Source organism: Perognathus longimembris, chromosome 1 (assembly GCF_023159225.1).
Source record: "Perognathus longimembris pacificus isolate PPM17 chromosome 1, ASM2315922v1, whole genome shotgun sequence".
Taxonomy (NCBI): Eukaryota; Metazoa; Chordata; class Mammalia; order Rodentia; family Heteromyidae; genus Perognathus; species Perognathus longimembris.
Genome location: NC_063161.1, coordinates 85,503,479 through 85,522,721, shown reverse-complemented (window position 1 = coordinate 85,522,721; position 19,243 = coordinate 85,503,479). Strand labels below are relative to the sequence as shown.

Below are 19,243 nucleotides of genomic sequence, written 5' to 3'. Positions count from 1 at the left end.
GGTAGCTAGTGAGAAGCCTTCAAAAAGGCCACTTACAGCCAGTGCATCTTGGATACTTGAATAGAAGGAAACAAGTGTTCTGCCAGTCACTTGACTAGCCAAGAACCCTTCACTCAGCCAGGAGCCTTTGCCCTAAATGAGCTCCTCATGAGGCAGTGTCTCATGGGGGACAGAGGCAACTTGTTCCATCAAGTTGGCTGGAAGGGTTGTTAAGTGTAAAAACAGCACGTGTGTGTGTGTGTGTGAGAGAGAGAGAGAGAGAGAGAGAGAGAGAAAGAGAGAGAGGAGGGATGTGGTACAACCTACATAGCAGCTGTTGGTCAGCATTCCACTTTCACCTGTTCTGTTTATCTATTAATAGTATGTGACCAGGTAAACTGGTTGGCTCTTGTAACCTGAGATCAGAAGATCATGGTCTGTGGCTCTCTAGGGAGAAATGTTTCTGAAACATTATCTCAGCCTGTCTTCCTGAGAGATTGATCTGCTCTTTGGAGACAACATCAGTCTACCTGGCCTAGGTTCCAAGCCCTCTTTTATGACTTTGGGCAAAGTCCTCATCCATTGGAGCCACAGTTTTTCCCTGTAAGTGGGTCTGACACGTCATCCTCACAGCCATGCTAAGTTAAAAGAGCAACTGAAAGTAGGCATTGTCCCTAGCATCTGTCCTTCAGGCACTGTGAGAAGCTGTGGCTCTTGGTGCTGACCCTGGTGTTTGGCACCCAGTGTGATTGGGCAGGTGGTCTGGCCTCAAATAGTGAGGAGGAAAGACAGGCTGCAGCATAGAAAGAAGAAGTAAACAAGGGCCCTAGGTGGAAACACAAGCCCCTTGTTCCTTTCTCAGCTCGGCCCAGCACTGCAACCCAAGCACATGGGACTGCACACTGAGCTTGGGCAACCTGACTGGGCCAGGTGTGCTAGTCTGAATGGTCCTCATCTCCATGCTGACAGGAGTGGCACCACATGCCTGAATCATACCTTTGGCAAGACTACTTCTCTTCCTCACAAACATGCCAGGATAGACAGATAAGGGTTGGGGCAAGTGCTCCATGATGGATAGCCTCTGACATTTCCTCAAGGTGGAACAAAAATGGCTGTTTATCTGCAGATAATCTCAGCAAGCCTTTCCAACTCACCTCACCTCTACTTCCAAATGCTATCAGGTCTAGAATCCCAGGTGGAAAGTCTGCAGCAGTGTATACACCTACCTGCTGAGGTAGATGTAGCCTGTGGTTCAGGCATTCTGAGTCCTCAATGATGAAAACTTTATACCTTGTTTCTTCCTCCTGGTGTTTGCACATGGCGGCCATGGTGGCATCATCCTGGAGCCAACATTCTCTCAATCATCACTAAAATGCAGGGAGATGTGAAAGGAACTGTCTTGGTGAGTTTGAAATGAATATCTATAATGTTACTTGGCTGCAATCATCCTCCTGAGAATACGTCTCTCAGCTGATTCTTCGCATCTACAATTATGCTCCTTGGCACCCACAACTCTCTTCCTCTCTCCCCCCCTTGGAAAGCCATTTTTGCAAAATCTACCTCTCATTCAGCACTTTTAGATTCTACATAATTAGGGTACAGCAGGATCTATCTTTCTGGGGTGGAAGATAAATACAATGATTTAGGCACCCTAGGCCAGGTAGATAATCTATCCCCAGATAAATCTAAATTTTGCATGCAAACCATACGATAATATTTGACTAGGCACTTGAGGTGGGATTAATGACAGACACAAAAAAAATCACAAGTGTAGCTGGCCTACCACACCTACCTGATCTCAGTCTGGATGTTGACAACTTCTCTGGGGAGTGACTTTCTTTCCAATTTTAGGGCATTTGGCTTTGGTCCCCCGGCAAGAACAACAACAAAGCTTGCGGAGCCAGGATAAAATCCTCCTTGGGATACTTCGATGACTGCTCATTTTAAAATCTGTGTTCCCTTTGTCTTTGTCTATCATGGATGAGTCATGCTTTCTGTCACTGTTCTCAATGGTAGCTTCACTGCTGCCTTGTGCTGGGAGGGTATTACTCTTCATGGAATCTTCAATAGAGATGATATCCTCTACGTCATGGTTGGTGATTGGTGCAACTTGGAGCTGACCACTGAGATCATCTTCAGTTAGTGAGGACCTGTAGGATGAGTAGTATTTGGTGCTGTGTACAGTATTCATGGTGGCAGTTTTGGAACATGATTGTGTCAAAGGGATATGTTTCTTCTTGGAGTCTTCAATGGGGTTGATGCCCGCTGTGTTGCACTTGGTAGTTGGTGCAACTTGGGGCTGACTACTGAGGTTGTCTTGCAGTAGTGATGATTGGGTTGCTGAGAAAGTTTGATTGCTGTGATTAGCATCCCTGGTGATGACTTGAGTGTGTGATGCTGAAGTGGGCGTGGTTTTCACCACAGAAACTCGGACGGATTTATTGACTCTTACTTCATGGGTGACCTCTGTTGATATTGGGTAGCACCAGCGAGTTACATTGACTACCACCAGCCGAGAATGTGGGGATGGGTTGGGCTTTGTTTCATTGTTGGCAGTGGTGGCTCTTCTAACAATGACAGTTTGTTCTGGACGGATGGATGATCCCAGCCCCTGGGAGTTGGCATGTGTGTGTGTGATGGAAGCTGGCGCACTCCGACCCACCAGATTGTCTTGATGACTTGGGGCTGGGAACAAGTCCCTGATGACTATTTGCTTTCCACTTCCACTCATGCAGACTGGCACAGGGTCAACACTAGGCTCGGCCAGTGGGTTCTCAGAGGACAAGCTCTTCAGTTGTGTATAGTACCTCCTGCTTCCACTCATGCAGACTGGCACAGGGTCAACACTAGGCTCGGCCAGTGGGTTCTCAGAGGACAAGCTCTTCAGTTGTGTATAGTACCTCCTGCTTCCACTCATGCAGACTGGCACAGCATCAGCACCAGGCAGGCCAGATTGGTTCCAAGCAGATGAACTTATTGGCCGCCTGTAGGGAAGACAACTTGGAGGTATTCCTGAGGCCTTGCTGCTCTTCTCTGATGAGCAGATCTCATCATCAGACATGTAAGGTTTCAAGGGTGAAGTGACATTGTGCCCAGAAGACTCAATGTCTCTTTCTCTTACTGAAAAAATGATGGTAGGGGGCTTACAAGTACCTCCTTGGTCGTGTGGCTTGGATTGTATGACATCGATGGCATCTTCGGGTGCCATTTCTTCTAATAAGAGGTATGTCGCCATTGTGTTGTCATATTGGTCGTGGAGGAGAGACTCCCTGATGCCCCGTAGGCTGAATCCCATAGCACACATGGCTTTTGTAACACGATCATAAGAAGCCTTGCGCTTATTTTCCATGCAACATGGTGGCGAGATCTTTAGCCATGGGTGCCTCTTGAGGTGTGCTATTGGAGGTCTCTCTAGGGGATCAATTTTTAATATATCACATATAAGAGTGTGCAGTTCTGGTGAAAGGTGAGTTGGTATGACTTTCCTTAGCTGCAGAAACTGTCCTTCCAGTTCTACAAAATCCTCTGATGGAAAGGGCACCGAGCCTGTGACCATGTAAAAAAGAATTACACCAAGGCTCCAAATATCTATTTCTGGTCCATGGTAAGGTTGGCACTTGATAATTTCTGGAGCCATAAATGGCATTGTTCCACAGTACAGTTCGAGGGGTTTCTCATCTGAAAAAAAGGCACTGAGACCAAAGTCACTCAGTTTAATATTATAGTCATTATCAATTAATACATTTTCTGGTTTTAGATCACGGTGTACAACATGATTTTTATGACAAAATTCCACAGCATCTACAAGCTGGTGGAATATCCTGCAGGCCTCTTCTTCCTTTAGGCGTTTGTATTGTATAACATACTCAAGGAGGTCACCTTGGGTAGCATACTCAAGAACCAAACAAGTCGTCATAGGGCTTTCAACAATATGGTATAATTTGATAATACGTGGATGATTCAAGTTCCTTAGTATTATGCCTTCTGAAGACGGGTGGTTGGCATCATCTACTTTATTTATGATCTTGATTGCCACTGTCTTTTTACTTATTTTATGCTTGGCCAACTTAACTTCCGCAAAAGTCCCTTGGCCTAATGTTCTTAGGAGATCATAATGTTTACTGAGTTCTTCTTTAACAGATGAGGCTGGTTCCAGAGCCTGGCTTGCCATTGCCTCACTTTTAGCAGGGTTCATTGTCATCACCAACTAACAATGTCAGATAAATAAAAGTTGAAAGTGGTTATAATGCAAGGATATTTATCATTAACATTGCCTACATCCAAATAGTCAGACCTCAAATAAATACCCACATGGTCTACTTTAAGGTCTTAGAAAAACAAAGAAAACCCAAAAGGAGAAGGAAAGAAATGATAAAATCACAACTGAAATGAAATAAAAACTAAGAGAACACTACAAAGGACTAAAGAAACAAAGTTAGATTTATGAAGGGATAAACAAAATTGATAAACATACATACAAGCTAACCAGAAAAAAAAAGACAAGAAACGAAAGGGTCATACCACTAAAATAAACAGAATCATTTGGGAAGAATTGTTCTGTTTTGTTTTTGTTAGTGTGGGGCTTGAACTCAGGGCCTAGACGCTCTCTCTGAGCCTCTTTAGAGGCTAGCACTCTACCACTTGAGCCACAGCACCATTTCTGGTTTGGGGGTGATTAATTGGAGATAAGAGTCTCACGGGGACTTTTCTATCCAGGATGGCAGATCTCAGCTTCTTGAGTAGCTAGGATTACAGGTGTGAGCCACCAGCGCCTAGCATCAGGGAAGATTTCTGAAAACTTAACTATTCCACAGAAAATTTGGAAATCCATCAGTAAGTTTCTTGACAAATTGGACTTACCAAAACTGAACCACAAGGATATGAAAACTGTAAACAGATTAATAATGAGCAAAGCAAATAAATAATGAAAAATCTCCCAGCAAGAAAAGCCCAGGACTAGATGGTTTTCTTGCTGAATTCTCCCAGACCTTTGGAGAAGGACTAACACCAATGCCCCAGCACACTGACACATAAAATAAAAGGAAAGGATATTTCCAAACTCAATTGTCTGAAGCCAGGATCTCCTTGAAATCAAAATCAGATAAGAACATGATAACACTTAAGGAAAACTATGAGTCCATTTCACGGATAAAAAACCCTCAAACAAGAATTAAATGAGAGAAATATAAAGGAAGAAGGGAGAGACCCATTCCCCAAGGATATGATTTTATACTTAAAAAGAAAAATGCTCCGCCAGAAAACTCCAATCTGATAGACCTTTTCAGTAAGAAGCATAATATAAAAGCAACACACAAGTCAGTCCCTTTCTAAACAACAGATTTACTGAGAAAGAAGCCACAACAACAATCTCACTTGCAATAAATAACCACAGGAAAAATATATTTAGGAATAAACATAACTAAGGTGGTAAAAGACAACTATAACGAAAACTGTAAAGCAAGAAAAAAGGATCTGTAAAACACCCTAGAAGATGGAAAAACCACTGTGTTCAGAGATAAAAAAAAATAGTTATTACTAATATGGTCACACGGCTGAAGTGATAAATTCAATGCAATGTCCATCAAGACTTCAAATTTCATTCTTCACAGAAATAGAACCTTTAAGCCTAAAGTTGATATGGCAGTGGTTCAATTCAGATAAGGTGTCCAGTGATAAATGGATGTAGTGTTATGTAGACAACTAGGTGTTGTGGAATACTGAACAGCCATAAACACACATGAAATCTGGTCATTAACAGGAAAATGGAAGCAGTGGAGGATATCACACCAAATAAAGACAAGTTTAATCTTTTACTGTTTTTAAATTATTATAGGGTGATGTACAGAGAGGGGTTATAGTTATATGTCAGGTAAAGAATATGTTTTTTTTTTGGACAATGTCACTACTTCCCTCAATCACTCCCAAATTTTACCTCCTATCCTCACACACAAGTTATACGGTTCATTTTCAACATAGTGTCTAGTAAATACCACTACTGCATTAAAAGTAAAATGTCATATGTGTTCAATCATATCATATAAAAATATCATTGGGGCTGGGGATATGGCCTAGTGGCAAGAGAGCTTGCCTCGTATACATGAGGCCCTGGGTTCGATTCCCCAGCACCACATATACAGAAAATGGCCAGAAGTGGCGCTGTGGCTCAAGTGGCAGAGTCCTAGCCTTGAGCAAAAAGGAAGCCAGGGACAGTGCTCAGGCCCTCAGTCCAAGGCCCAGGACTGGCCAAAAAAAAAAAAATCATGTGTTCATATGTGTGAAATGTCAACCTAAAATAATATATATTCATAAGTATTTATGTATGTATAGATGTATAGATATATGTGTGTATGTATAGATACAACATAGTAGATATGTGAGTGTACATGTATCCAAGCACACATACATACATATATATATATATATATATGTTTGTGGATAAATGAATAGAATGAATCAAACTAAGGAGCTATTTAGAAGGGAAAGGTAATAAAGAGAGTGATTAAATAAAAACAGTGAAAGTATATATAAAAACAGCATAAATAACATTAAAGCTGTTGTATGATCGAAGAATGAAGGCATGGATAGAAATAGACTATTGGGGTGTGAAGAGTAGCACTAAAAAAGAGGATGGAAGAGGATGAGTATGGTTGAAATGTATTATTTGCAAGTATGAAAACTGAATAATAAACTCTATGGAAAAAGGGGTCAGATGAATAACAGAGACTGAAGATGTTCGGAATAAGTGTAACCATATAAGAAACTAACAATGAAATGTTCTACAGCATAATCAGATGTACTCTTGATGCAGAAAAGTCTGGCAGTAATCTGCACAAAAAGGACAAAATCAGGTTCAATCTGGGCTTTAACACCAGGTGTTATGAGCTTTATCACTGGGGTCTTTGTAAGGTCAGAAAAAAAAAGAAACAAATCACAGATATAAGTCATCACTGTGGTCTTGCTTTGACTTTCTGTCCACAGATTTGTTTTTTATCAACTTCTAAATACAAGTAAGAATTATGGAAGGTTTATGATTCACTAGATTGTGTACAGTGCTATTTACTTATTTAGAAATTAAAATGTAGGGCTGGGAATATGGCTTGGTGGTACAGTGCTTGCCTCGCATGCACGAATCCCTGGGTTCGATTCCTCCGTACCACATAAGCAGAAAAGGCGAAAACTGGTGCTGTGGCTCAATTGTAGAGCTCTAGCCTTGTGCAAAAGCTCAGAGACATTGCCCAAGCCCTGAGTTTAAGACCCAGGACTGGCAAAAAAAAATGTATTGGGTACATCAAATGGGTCTTAATGCTTCAAGTCTATAAAACTAATAAAAGTTGTACTCTTCTGACATTTAACACTCAGTATTTTCTGGGGCCAGTGGCTCACACATATAATCTTGACTATTCAAGGATGAGAATGAAGATTCCTAGCTAGGCTTAGAGTTCTATAACACAGGTAGAGTACATTTCTATTTTTATTTTTAAATGTTGATTTTTTAAAAAACTTTATTATCAGAAAGGAGTTAAGTCAAGTAAAGAGTATCTATCCTTTTGGACAATGTCACCCTTCCTTACTTTCTCCCTTCTGACCCCACTCACTAGTTTAATAGATCATTTTGAACACAGTGGCTAGTGAATACCACTGCTGCATTAAAAACAAAAGATCTTGTATGCTCACTCACATGTGAAATGTTGACTAAAAGTATATATATTCATAGGTATGTATGGGTATAAGAATAGATGATAGTAAATATGTGAGTATACATACATGTATGTACATCTACAGATAATTTACATAACAACATGAATCTAACTAAGGGGCTATTATTGGGAAGGAAAGGACAATGGAGAAGGAAAAAAGAGGATGACTACTTTTAAAGCACAATGAAAGTACATATGAACAAGGCATAAATAATCACAAAGAAATCTGTGAGTCAACAGGGGAATGAAGGCACCAAAAAAAAAAAAAGTAGACTATTGGAATTAAACTACAAAAGATGGAGGAGGGTGAATATGGTTGAAATGTATTATTTGCAATTATGAAAACTGAATAATAAAATCTGTTGAAAATGTTTTTGGATATTTGCATGGGGTCAGGTGAGTGACAGAAACTGAGTATGTTTGCAATAATTGTAACCATATAAAAAATAACAATCAAATGTTCTATTGTATAACTAATATATTGTTAAAAACATGAAGAAGGCCAAAGGTGTTACTCATTTGCTGTTGAAAAAGTCATAGAATCTATCAGGAATTCTATGCCTAATTCTTGAACATTGTAATGATTAGGGAAGACCTGTACGGAAGGTGAATATGTTGTAGTTGTAAAACTTAGTCTAAGCTGGGCCTTCTAGTGAAGGCCCACCATCACTGCAATTAGGTGACTAAGACAGGAGGATGATAAGTTTCACAAACATGCAAGATGAAAGTGAAGTTACCCCCATTACATGAATCACTCAGCCAACACATTAGTGAACTCCTCTCACTTCTTCACAACTCTACAACCCCAAACCCAAAGATCAAAAACATCATAGCAGGGCTGGGGATATGGCCTAGTGGCAAGAGAGCTTGCCTCGTATACATGAAGCCCTGGGTTCGATTCCCCAGCACCACATATACAGAAAACGGCCAGAAGTGGTGCTGTGACTCAGGTGGCAGAGTGCTAGCCTTGAGCAAAAGGAAGCCAGGGACAGTGCTCAGGCCCTCCTGAGTCCCAGGACTGGCCAAAAAAAAAAAAAAAAAATCATAGCAAGAAGCAACTTTACTCTTACCTAGAACTTGTAGATTTCAAAACAACACGACAGATGTTTTTGTGTTGATCTAGAAGAGTAAAAACAAGAATTTTTACCCGCATAAGAAGGAAAGAAAACCAAATATAGTCAGTGCTTCCCATACTCTGTTCTGGGAATGCAATCCTTCTGGGTCTTTGTGACCTCAGAGCAAGAAAAGCATCAACTCTGGTTTTAAATTACCATAGAAGGCTCCTTCTGAATTTCTGTTTGCATGGATTTTACCAACATTCTAATAAAAAATATATATATAAGCACCAGCAACTTTATATTGCACTGGGTGGTAGATAGTAATCTTAACATGATGAGAAAACAAACTGTACAGAGTACCTCAACGGTTAAGTGTCAGGAAAACTAATAAAAAAATAAAGTCTTATGTTAGGCACCAGTAGCTCACACCTATCATCCTAGCTACTCAGGAGGCTGAGATATGAGGATGACAGTTCAAAGGCAGGAAAGTCTGTTGTAAGTTTCTTATCTCCAATTAACCACTAGAAAACAAGAAGTGGCACTGTGGCTCAAGTGGTACAACACTAGCCTTAAGCTAAAGAGCTCAAGGACAGCACCCAGACCAGAGTTCAAGCACTACCACAAACAGAAAGAAAAAAAAAAGGAGTTTTAGGCTTTTAAAGACTCAGAAGAGGAATGGGAATATGGCCTAGGGATAGAGTGCTTGCCTTATATACGTGAACCTCTGGGCTCGATTCCTGAGCACCACATAAATAGAGAAAGCCAGAAGTGGTGCTGTGGCTCAAGTGGTAAAGTTCTAGTTTGAGCAAAAAGAAGCCAGGAACCAGTACTAAGGCCCTCAGTTTAAGCCCCAGGACTGGCAAAAAAAAAAAAAAAAAAAGACTCAGTAACACTGGGCTTTGATGGCTCATATCATAGGGGATACAGGTTGTGAACCAGCCCAAGCAGAGACCCTTAGCTCCTATTAACCAGCCATCAGCTGAAACTAGAGACCGGATTTCAGTGGCAGAGTATCATACATGAGTGGAAACATGGTGGGAGAGCAAAAATTCTTCAGTTAAAGCCTGAGTAGCAGGGCCAAAATAACACAAAAGGCCAACAGTATCTACCCTCAAGGTATCCAATGTCTTTTTTGTTGAAAATTGTTCACTGGGATAGATATTTGACCATGACATTTCAATGAATTTTGATGTTGTACCCACATGTTTTATCCCCTAAGACACCTATGCTGTAGTATGTTGTTTATGAGGTTGTGAAAAAGTGAGATGTCATCATAATTGCTCCATAGGATCCTCAGTACATCTCCCTTCAGTACCTGTGAGCCCAGAGGGCCGTGGGTTGATATACTCAGAGAGATAAAGGAAACCTGCCAAGAATCACACAGAAAGCAAGAGTGTGGGTCTCTTCTAATAGAAATGAGCAATGAAGTCATTTCCAGGAGTCTCTGTTCCTTTCTGCTTTAAGAACCAAATGTCTTAGACTGGGTGACTTGTAAATAAACTGATTTTTGCCAGTGTTAGATGTCGGCAAAACCAAATCAAGGCACCAGGAATTCCAGTGTGTGGGCAGAGTGACCTTTCCCCTCTGCACTGGATTCTGGTCTGTCCTCACATGGTGGAAAGGGGAGACAGATCAAACTCAGTCTCACAAGTTATTTTTTTCTAGAACTTTACAATATATCCATATCCACAGTGTGTCATAGGAAAATATAGTCCAAAATCCATACTTCCTTATGTGTGTGTTGGGGGGGGGGGGAGCAGAGTGTGGGTGTATGGTGTCTAGCCAGTTAACTTTGAGAAGGGTTGAAGATATGCAAAATGTGAAACTATGGAAGTCTGTGAACAAGAGGCAGTTATTTGTAAACATCTCCTGCAGAATGAGAATCCTTAAAGATGAAATAAGACATTGGACACAATTCTAAGGTGAATTTCAGCACAGACACCCCTGCTAAAGGTGACTACATGACAGTTCTGTAATATAGTATGAGCTGGCCATGCTAGTGGAGGCTTGTCAGCAGAGGACTTGGGAGGCTAGGCAGGAGAATAAGGACTCTGATACCAATGTGAGGCACATATGAAGACCCATCCATTCATCAATCAATCAAACAATACATAAGTGAATTACCAGTTACCCCTCAAGTTCCAAACATGAATTCTAAACCTTCAAGACAATAAGCAAGCTTACACGGTTGATTCGCCAGTAGGTATTGAATAAACAGATGTATGCTTCTGATGTAGAAAAGGCCGGCAGTAATCTGCACAAGAGGACAAAACCCAGGTTCACACAGGGCTTTAAGTACCAAGTGCTGTGAGCTTCATCACTGAGATCTTTGTGAGATCAGAGGGAAAAAAAGTCACAAGCCATGGCTTTAAGAAGCCACTTTGGTCTTGCTTTCTGTTCACATAGATTTTTTTTTTATCAACTTCTAAACACAAATGAGAATCTCCACAGGTTTATGTTTAACTAGGTGTGTAACAGTTACTTATTTAAAAAGTATTGAGTACATCAAGGGCCTCAATTCTTCAAGTCTGAAAACTAAAATAAAAGTTGGACTCATTTGGCTATTAACACTCATAGTATCTGGGGCTTGTTGGCTCATTATTAAATCCTGGCTACTCAAGACTGAGAATGGAGATTACTAGCTATGTAGGCAGACATAAACATATGCATGAAACTCCTATTTGAATTAAACAATGGAAATTTAGATCTAGACACAAGACTCCAGTAGTTAATGAGATCTAACTTCTTTCAGATTTTTTGGCTGGTTTAATTGAAGGTCACTAGAGAAGGAGTCAAATATAAGTTATGATACAAAAAACATATTCTAAAGTAAACTATACAAGTAATAGGAAAGGATAACATGTACCTGAATATTCTCACATTTGTAATTTTAGCTATATAACCAAGTTACCTTCATAAATGCCTTCATTCAATTGGCAGTATTTTAACAACTTTGTTTTAATTTTTATTGTTATTATAAAGGTGATGTACAGAGGGATTAGAGTTATGAAAGTCAGGTAAAGAGCACATTTCTCAAAAAAAGAGTACATTTCTCTTTTTTATATATGTTTTACACAGTAAATATACTAAATATATAGTACTTACAGAGTACATATATAGTACTTACAGTAATAGTACATCTGTACATATATGTACAGAGGAGATATTGTTACATATGTCAGGTAAGGAGTATGTTTCTTTTTGGACAATGTCACCCTTCCCTCACTCTTTCCCAGTTATTCCTTCCCTTCCCCACCCACTAGTTATATAGATAATTTTGAACATAGTAACTAGTGAATACAACTGCTGCATTAAAAACAAAAGATCTTATATGTTCATTCACATGTGAAATATTGATCTACAAAAATATATTTTCAGGGCTGGAAATGTGGCTTAATGGTGGACTGTTTACCTAGAATGCATGAAGCCCTGCATTTGATTCCTGAGTATCACATACGCAGAAAAAGCCTTACATATGAAACTGTAACCCCTCTGTACTTCACTTTGACAATAAAGAAACAATATAAAAATTAAAAAAATAAAAGCTTCTCCACAAATCTGTTAATTCATTGTTAAGCTGGAAACATGGCCTAGTGGTAGTGTTTGCCTCGTGTAACATGAAGCCCTGGGTTAGATTCTTCAGCACCACATAAATAGAAAAAGCCAGAAGTGGTGCTGTGGCTCAAGTGGTAGAGTGTTAGCCTTAACCAAAAGAACTGAAGGACAGTTCCCAGACCCTGAGTTCTAGCCCCAGGACTGGCACACACACAAAAATATACATTCATAGGTATGTTGATAGTAGATATGAGTAAAAATATGTATATGTACATATATGTACATATTTATATGGATAAACATACAACATGAATCCAACTAAGGGGCTATTGGGAGGAAAGGGGCAATGGTGAAGGAATAATGAAGAGTAATTTTGGTTTGTTTTTTTGTTGTTGTTGTTGTTTTTGCCAGTCCTGGGCTTAGGACTCAGGGCCTGAGCACTGTCCCTGGCTTCTTTTTGCTCAAGGCTAGCACTCTGCCACTTGAGCCACGGTGCCACTTCTGGCCGTTTTCTATATATGTGGTGCTGGGGAATCAAACCCAGGGCTTCATGTATACGAGGCAAACACTCTTGCCACTAGGCCATAATCCCAGCCCAATGATGAGTAATTTTAAAGCACAGTGAAAGGACTTATGAACACACCATAAATAATCACAAAGAAAGCTGTTAGTCAACAGATGAATGAAGGCATTAAAAAAGAAAAATAGACTACGGGTTGTGGGTAAATAGCACAAAGGGTAAGGGTGAAAAAGAGGTTAGAAGAGGTTGAATATAAGTAAAATGTAGTATTTGCCAGTATGAAAACTGAATAATAAAATTTTTTTAAAATGTTTTTTTGAATGTAAGGTAGGGGTCAGGTAAGTTGACCAAGAGACAATGAAATAATCTAAAGTATGACTAATAAATTGCTGTTGTTGCTGGCCCAAGCTTTCACTCTGGTTTTGAAAGTGTCACAGAATCAGGAATTCTATGCCTAATTCTTGAATACTGTAATAATTAGGGAAGACCTGTGCTACAGGTGAATATGTGGTGGTTGTAATACCTAGTCTAAGCTGGAACTTCTAGTAGAGGCCTGTCAAAACTGCAACTGAGAGACCAAGACAGGAGGTTGAGTTTCAGACCCAAGCAAGATAAAAATGAAGATACCCCCCAATTATATCAATCACTCAATCAATACATTAGTGAACTGCTATCATTTCCACAACTCTAAAACCCCAGACCCAATTATCAAAAACCACAACAGCAAGAAGCAACCACTCTTACCTAGGACTTGTAGATTTTGAAAGAACACAACGGATGTTTTTGCTGCATTAATGTAGAAATACAAATAGGAATTTTTACCTGTATGTGAAGAAAAGAAAACCAAGTATAGTCAGTGCTTTCAGTACTTTGTTCAGGGAATGCAATCCCAGTGGGTCATTGTGAGGTCAGAGCAAGAAATGCACAAACTTTGTGCATTTTCTCTAATAAAATTAATGTTAATAAAACAAAATTAAAAGTCCCCTCATGGGGGCTGGGGATATGGCCTAGGGGCAAGAGTGCTTGCCTCCTATACATGAAGCCCTGGGTTCAATTCCCCAGCACCACATATACAGAAAACAGCCAGAAGTGGCGCTGTGGCTCAAGTAGCAGAGTGCTAGTCTCAAGCAAAAAGAAGCCAGGCACAGTGCTCAGGCCCTGAGTCCAAACCCCAGGACTGGCAAAAAAAAAAAAAAAAAAAAAAAGGTCCCCTCATGTTCTAATGAAAATAAGTACAGTCAGGTTTATATTTCACTGGGTTGTGGATAATCTTTACATATTGAGAAAACAAAACATATAAATATAAGAATACCTCAAGGGTTAAGGGTGGAAAAAAATTATAATAAAAATGGAGTCTTTGGGCTCTTAAAGACCGATAATAACACTGGGTTTTAATTTCAATCTCCAGGCCAATGAAATTAGGGGATGCAGGTTGTGAACCAGCCCAGGCAGAGAAATTCATTAACCAGCCATCAGCTTCAACTGGAGAACTGATTTCAGTGGCAGAGTATCATTCATGAGTGAAAACATAGTGGGAGAGCAAAAATTCTTCAGTTAAAGCCTTAGCAGTAGCACCAAAACAACACAAAAGAGCAAACAGTATGTACCCTCAAGGTATCCAATGTCTTTTTGTTGAAACTTGAATTCACTGGAATATTTGACCATGACATTTCAATGAATTTTGATGTAGTACCAACATGTTTTATCCCCTAAGACACCTGTGCTGTAGTATGTTGTTTATGAGGCTGTGAAGAAGAGAGATGCCATCATAATTGCTCCATAGGATCCTCAGTACATCTCCCTTCAGTAACTGGAAGCCCAGAGGGACGTGGGTTGATATACTCAGAGAGATAAAGGAAACCACTGTCTGCCAAGAATCACATAGTAAGAGCGTGGGTCACTTCTTAATAGAAGTAAGCAATGAGGTCATTTCTAGGGGTCTCATTTCATTCATTGAGAACCAAATGTCTTGGACTGAGTTACTTGGAAATTAAAGAAAATTATTTCTGCCAGTGTTAGATGTAGGAAAGTCCTAATCAAGGGGTCACAAGATTCAGTGTGCTGGTATCTGGTCCGTTTTCAGGGGAAAAGGTGGGACAGATTAAACTCAGACATAAAAGTCATTTTCTAAAGCCTTACAATTCATCCATACACAGAGTGTCATAGGCAAAGCTAGTCCAAAATCCATAGTTCCTTATGTGTGTGTTGGGGGGGGAGCAGAGTGTGGGTGTATGGTGTCTAGTTAGTTAACTTTGAGAAGGGTTGAAGATATGCAAAATGTGAAACTATGGAAGTCTGTGAACAAGAGGCAGTTATTTGTAAACATCTCCTGCAGAATGAGAATCCTTAAAGATGAAATAAGACATTGGACACAATTCTAAGGTGAATTTCAGCACAGACACCCCTGCTAAAGGTGACTACATGACAGTTCTGTAATATAGTATGAGCTGGCCATGCTAGTGGAGGCTTGTCAGCAGAGGACTTGGGAGGCTAGGCAGGAGAATAAGGACTCTGATACCAATGTGAGGCACATATGAAGACCCATCCATTCATCAATCAATCAAACAATACATAAGTGAATTACCAATTACCCCTCAAGTTCCAAACATGAATTCTAAATCTTTAAGACAATAAGCAAGCTTACACGGTTGATTCGCCAGTAGGTATTGAATAAACAGATGTATGCTTTTGATGTAGAAAAGGCCGGCAGTAATCTGCACAAGAGGACAAAACCCAGGTTCACACAGGGCTTTAAGTACCAAGTGCTGTGAGCTTCATCACTGAGATCTTTGTGAGATCAGAGGGAAAAAAAGTCACAAACCATGGCTTTAAGAAGCCACTCTGGTCTTGCTTTCTGTTCACACAGAATTTTTTTTTTATCAACTTCTAGACACAAATGAGAATCTCCACAGGTTTATGTCTAACTAGATGTGTGTTACCATTACTTAGTTAGAAATTAATAAGTATTGAGTACATCAAGGACCTCAATATTTCAAGTCTGAAAACTAAAATAAAAAGTGGACTCCTTTAACTTTTTTTTTTATTTTTTTTTCCTTTAACTTTTAAAACTCATAATATCTCAGGCTTGTTAGATCATTCATATAATCAAGACTGAGAATGGAGATTAGTAGATGCCTATATACATGAAACTCCTATATTTAATTCACAAGTGGAAATTTAGATCTAGACACATGACTCCAGTAGTTAAGATCTAATTCTTTCAGGAGATTTTAATTGAAGGTCACTAGAGGAGTCAAATATAAATTATGATACAAAAACATACTCTAAAGTAAACTATACAAGTAATAGGAAAGGATAACATGTACCTGAATATTCTCACATTTGTAACCAACTCACCTTCGTAAGCAGCTGTATTCAGTTTGGGGATTTTTTTTTAAACTTTGTAAGTTGTTTTATCAAGGGAATCCAATTATCATAGTCAGGCAAAGAGTATGTATCTTTATTTTTAAGTGCTTTGCTTTTTTATTTTTAAATTTTTAATTGTTATGAGTAAGCTTATGTACACAGGGGATATTTATATAAGGCAGATGAAAAGTGTGTTTCTCTTTGGACAATGTCACCCTTCCCTCAGTCTTCCCCAGTTATTCCCTCCCATCCCCACTCACTAGTTATATAGATCATTTTGAACATAGTGGCTAGTGCATAGCAGTTGCTGCATTAAAATCAAAAGATCTTATGTGTTCACTCACTTTTGAAACGTCAATCTATAAGAATATACATTCATAGGTATGTATGTGTGCATTTATACATAATGATAGTAGATATATGTATGTACATATATTTATATGTGTACAGATAAACATACTACATCTGGGAGAAAATGGGCAATGGAAAAGAAAAAAGATGATGACTGCTTTTAAAGTACAGCATTAATAATCATAAAGAAAGCTAGTTGGTCAACTTGGGAAAGAAGGCACCAGAAAAGAGAAGTAGACTATTAGGATGTGGTTACTAGCACTGCAAAGTTGGGCTAAAAAAGATGAAATGGGTTGAATATAGTTGAGATGTATTATCTGCAAGTATGAAAATTGAGTAATAAAATCTATTGAAAATGTTTTTGGATACTCGGCATGTGGTCAGGTGAGTGACAAGAAGCTGAGGATATTTGTAATCATTGTAACCATATAAAAATCAAATTCTCTATTTTATAACTAATATGTTGTTAAAACATAAGAGGCCTAGGGTTTCACTCTTTGGTTTTGAAAGAGTCAGAGTCAGGAATCCTATGTCTAATTTTTTAAATCTGGAATGATTAGGCAAGACAAGTACTAAAAGTGAATATGTGGTAGTTGTAAAACCCAGTCTAAGCTGGGCCTTCTAGTGGAGGCCCACTATTACTACAACTGGGAGACTGAGACAGGAAGATGATGAGTTCCCGAACTGAGCAATCTAAAAGTGAGGACACCATTACATGAATCAAGCACTCACTCAATACATTAGTGAAATACTCTCACTTCCTCAACTCTTAAAACACAAAGATCAAAACCATAATAGCAAGAAACAACTTTACTCTTACCTAGAACTTGTAGATTTCAAAACATAAAGGATGTTTTCACTGTGTTGATGTAGAATAGTACAAATAAGATTTTTTTACCTGTATAGGAACAAAACCAATTATAGTCAGTGCTTTCCCTACTCTGTTCTGGGAATGCAATCCCAGTGGGTCTTTGTGAGGTCAGAGCAAGAAATATACCAATTTTGGCTTTAAATTACCACAGGAAGCTCCCTCTAAATTTCTGTTTGCATGGATTTTACCAATATTCTAATAAAAAATATCCACTAGGTTGTGAATAGTAATCTTAACATGTTGAAAAACAAAAGGTATAGAGTACCTCAAAGGTTAGGGGTCAAAAAACTTGTAATAAAAAATGAGTAGGGGCTGGGGATATAGCCTAGTGGCAAGAGTGCCTGCCTCGGATACACGAGGCCCTAGGTTCGATTCCCCAGCACCACATATACAGAAAACAGCCAGAAGCGGCGCTGTGGCTCAAGTGGCAGAGTGCTAGCCTTGAGCGGGAAGAAGCCAGGGACAGTGCTCAGGCCCTGAGTCCAAAGCCCAGGACTGGCCAAAAAAAAAATTTAAAAAAATGAGTAAATGAGCTTTTAAAAATATTTTATTTTACTTTTTATAATTTATCTAATTTTTATCTAATTTTTACAATTTATCTAATGACTATTTTAAGGGTTTGTGGTACTGAGGAATGGAACCCAGAGCCTTGTGCATGCTGGACAGGCATTCCACCACTAAGGCACAATCCCAGTCCCCATGGGCTATTAAAGACTAATAGAGGGCTGGGGATATAGCCTAGTGGCAAGAGTGCCTGCCTCGGATACATGAGGCCCTAGGTTCGGTTCCCCAGCACCACATATACAGAAAACGGCCAGAAGCGGCGCTGTGGCTCAAGTGGCAGAGTGCTAGCCTTGAGCGGGAAGAAGCCAGGGACAGTGCTCAGGCCCTGAGTCCAAGGCCCAGGACTGGCCAAAAAAAAAAAAAAAGACTAATAGAGATAACATCATGTTTTGATGGCTCACATCTACAATCTTCAGGCCAATGAGACTAGGGGATCCAGATTTCAAACCAGCCCAGAAAGAGAAATCCCTGAGAAACTTAGCTCCTACTAACCAGCCATCAGCTATAAGTGGAGACCTGATATTAGTGGCAGATGATCACTCATGAGTGGAAAAGTGGAGGGAGAGCACAGCTAAAGCCTTAGTAGCAGCACCAAAACAACACAAAAGGCCAACAGTATCTACCCTCAAGGTATCCAATGTCTTTTTTGTTGAAAATTGTTCACTGGGATAGATATTTGACCACAACATTTCAATGAATTTTGATGTTGTACCAACATGCTTTATCCCCTAAGACACCTATGCTGTAGTATGTTGTTTATGAGGCTGTGAAAAAGTGAGATGTCATCATAATTGCTCCATAGGATCCTCAGTACATCTCCCTTCAGTACCTGTGAGCCCAGAGGGCCGTGGGTTGATATACTCAGAGAGATAAAGGAAACCACTGTCTGCCAAGAATCACACAGAAAGCAAGAGTGTGGGTCTCTTCTAATAGAAGTGAGCAATGAGGTCATTTCCAGGGGTCTCTGTTCCTTTCTGCTTTAAGAACCAAATGTCTTAGACTGGGTGACTTGTAAATAAACTGATTTTTACCAGTGTTAGATGTCGGCAAAACCAAATCAAGGCACCAGGAATTCCAGTGTGTGGGCAGAGTGACCTTTCCCCTCTGCACTGGATTCTGGTCTGTCCTCACATGGTGGAAAGGGGAGACAGATCAAACTCAGTCTCACAAGTTATTTTTTTCTAGAGCCTTACAATACATCCATATCCACAGTGTGTCATAGGCAAATACAGTCCAAAATCCATACTTCCTTATGTGTGTGGGGGGGGGAGGGGAGCAGAGT

General features: G+C 39.6%; 1 protein-coding gene across 1 annotated transcript; it reads right to left on the bottom strand.

Moving 5' to 3' along the window:
* Positions 1-1,777: 1,777 nt before the first annotated feature.
* On the bottom strand, positions 1,778-17,596 carry LOC125352071 (MAP/microtubule affinity-regulating kinase 4-like). The gene is made up of 2 exons (XM_048347276.1): positions 17,347-17,596; positions 1,778-4,186 (listed from the first exon to the last, which is right to left on the bottom strand). Exon 2 carries the CDS (start codon positions 4,178-4,180, stop codon positions 1,778-1,780), a length of 2,403 nt encoding a protein of 800 aa, XP_048203233.1. The 5' UTR covers positions 4,181-4,186; positions 17,347-17,596.
* Between the last annotated feature and the right edge of the window lie 1,647 nt (positions 17,597-19,243).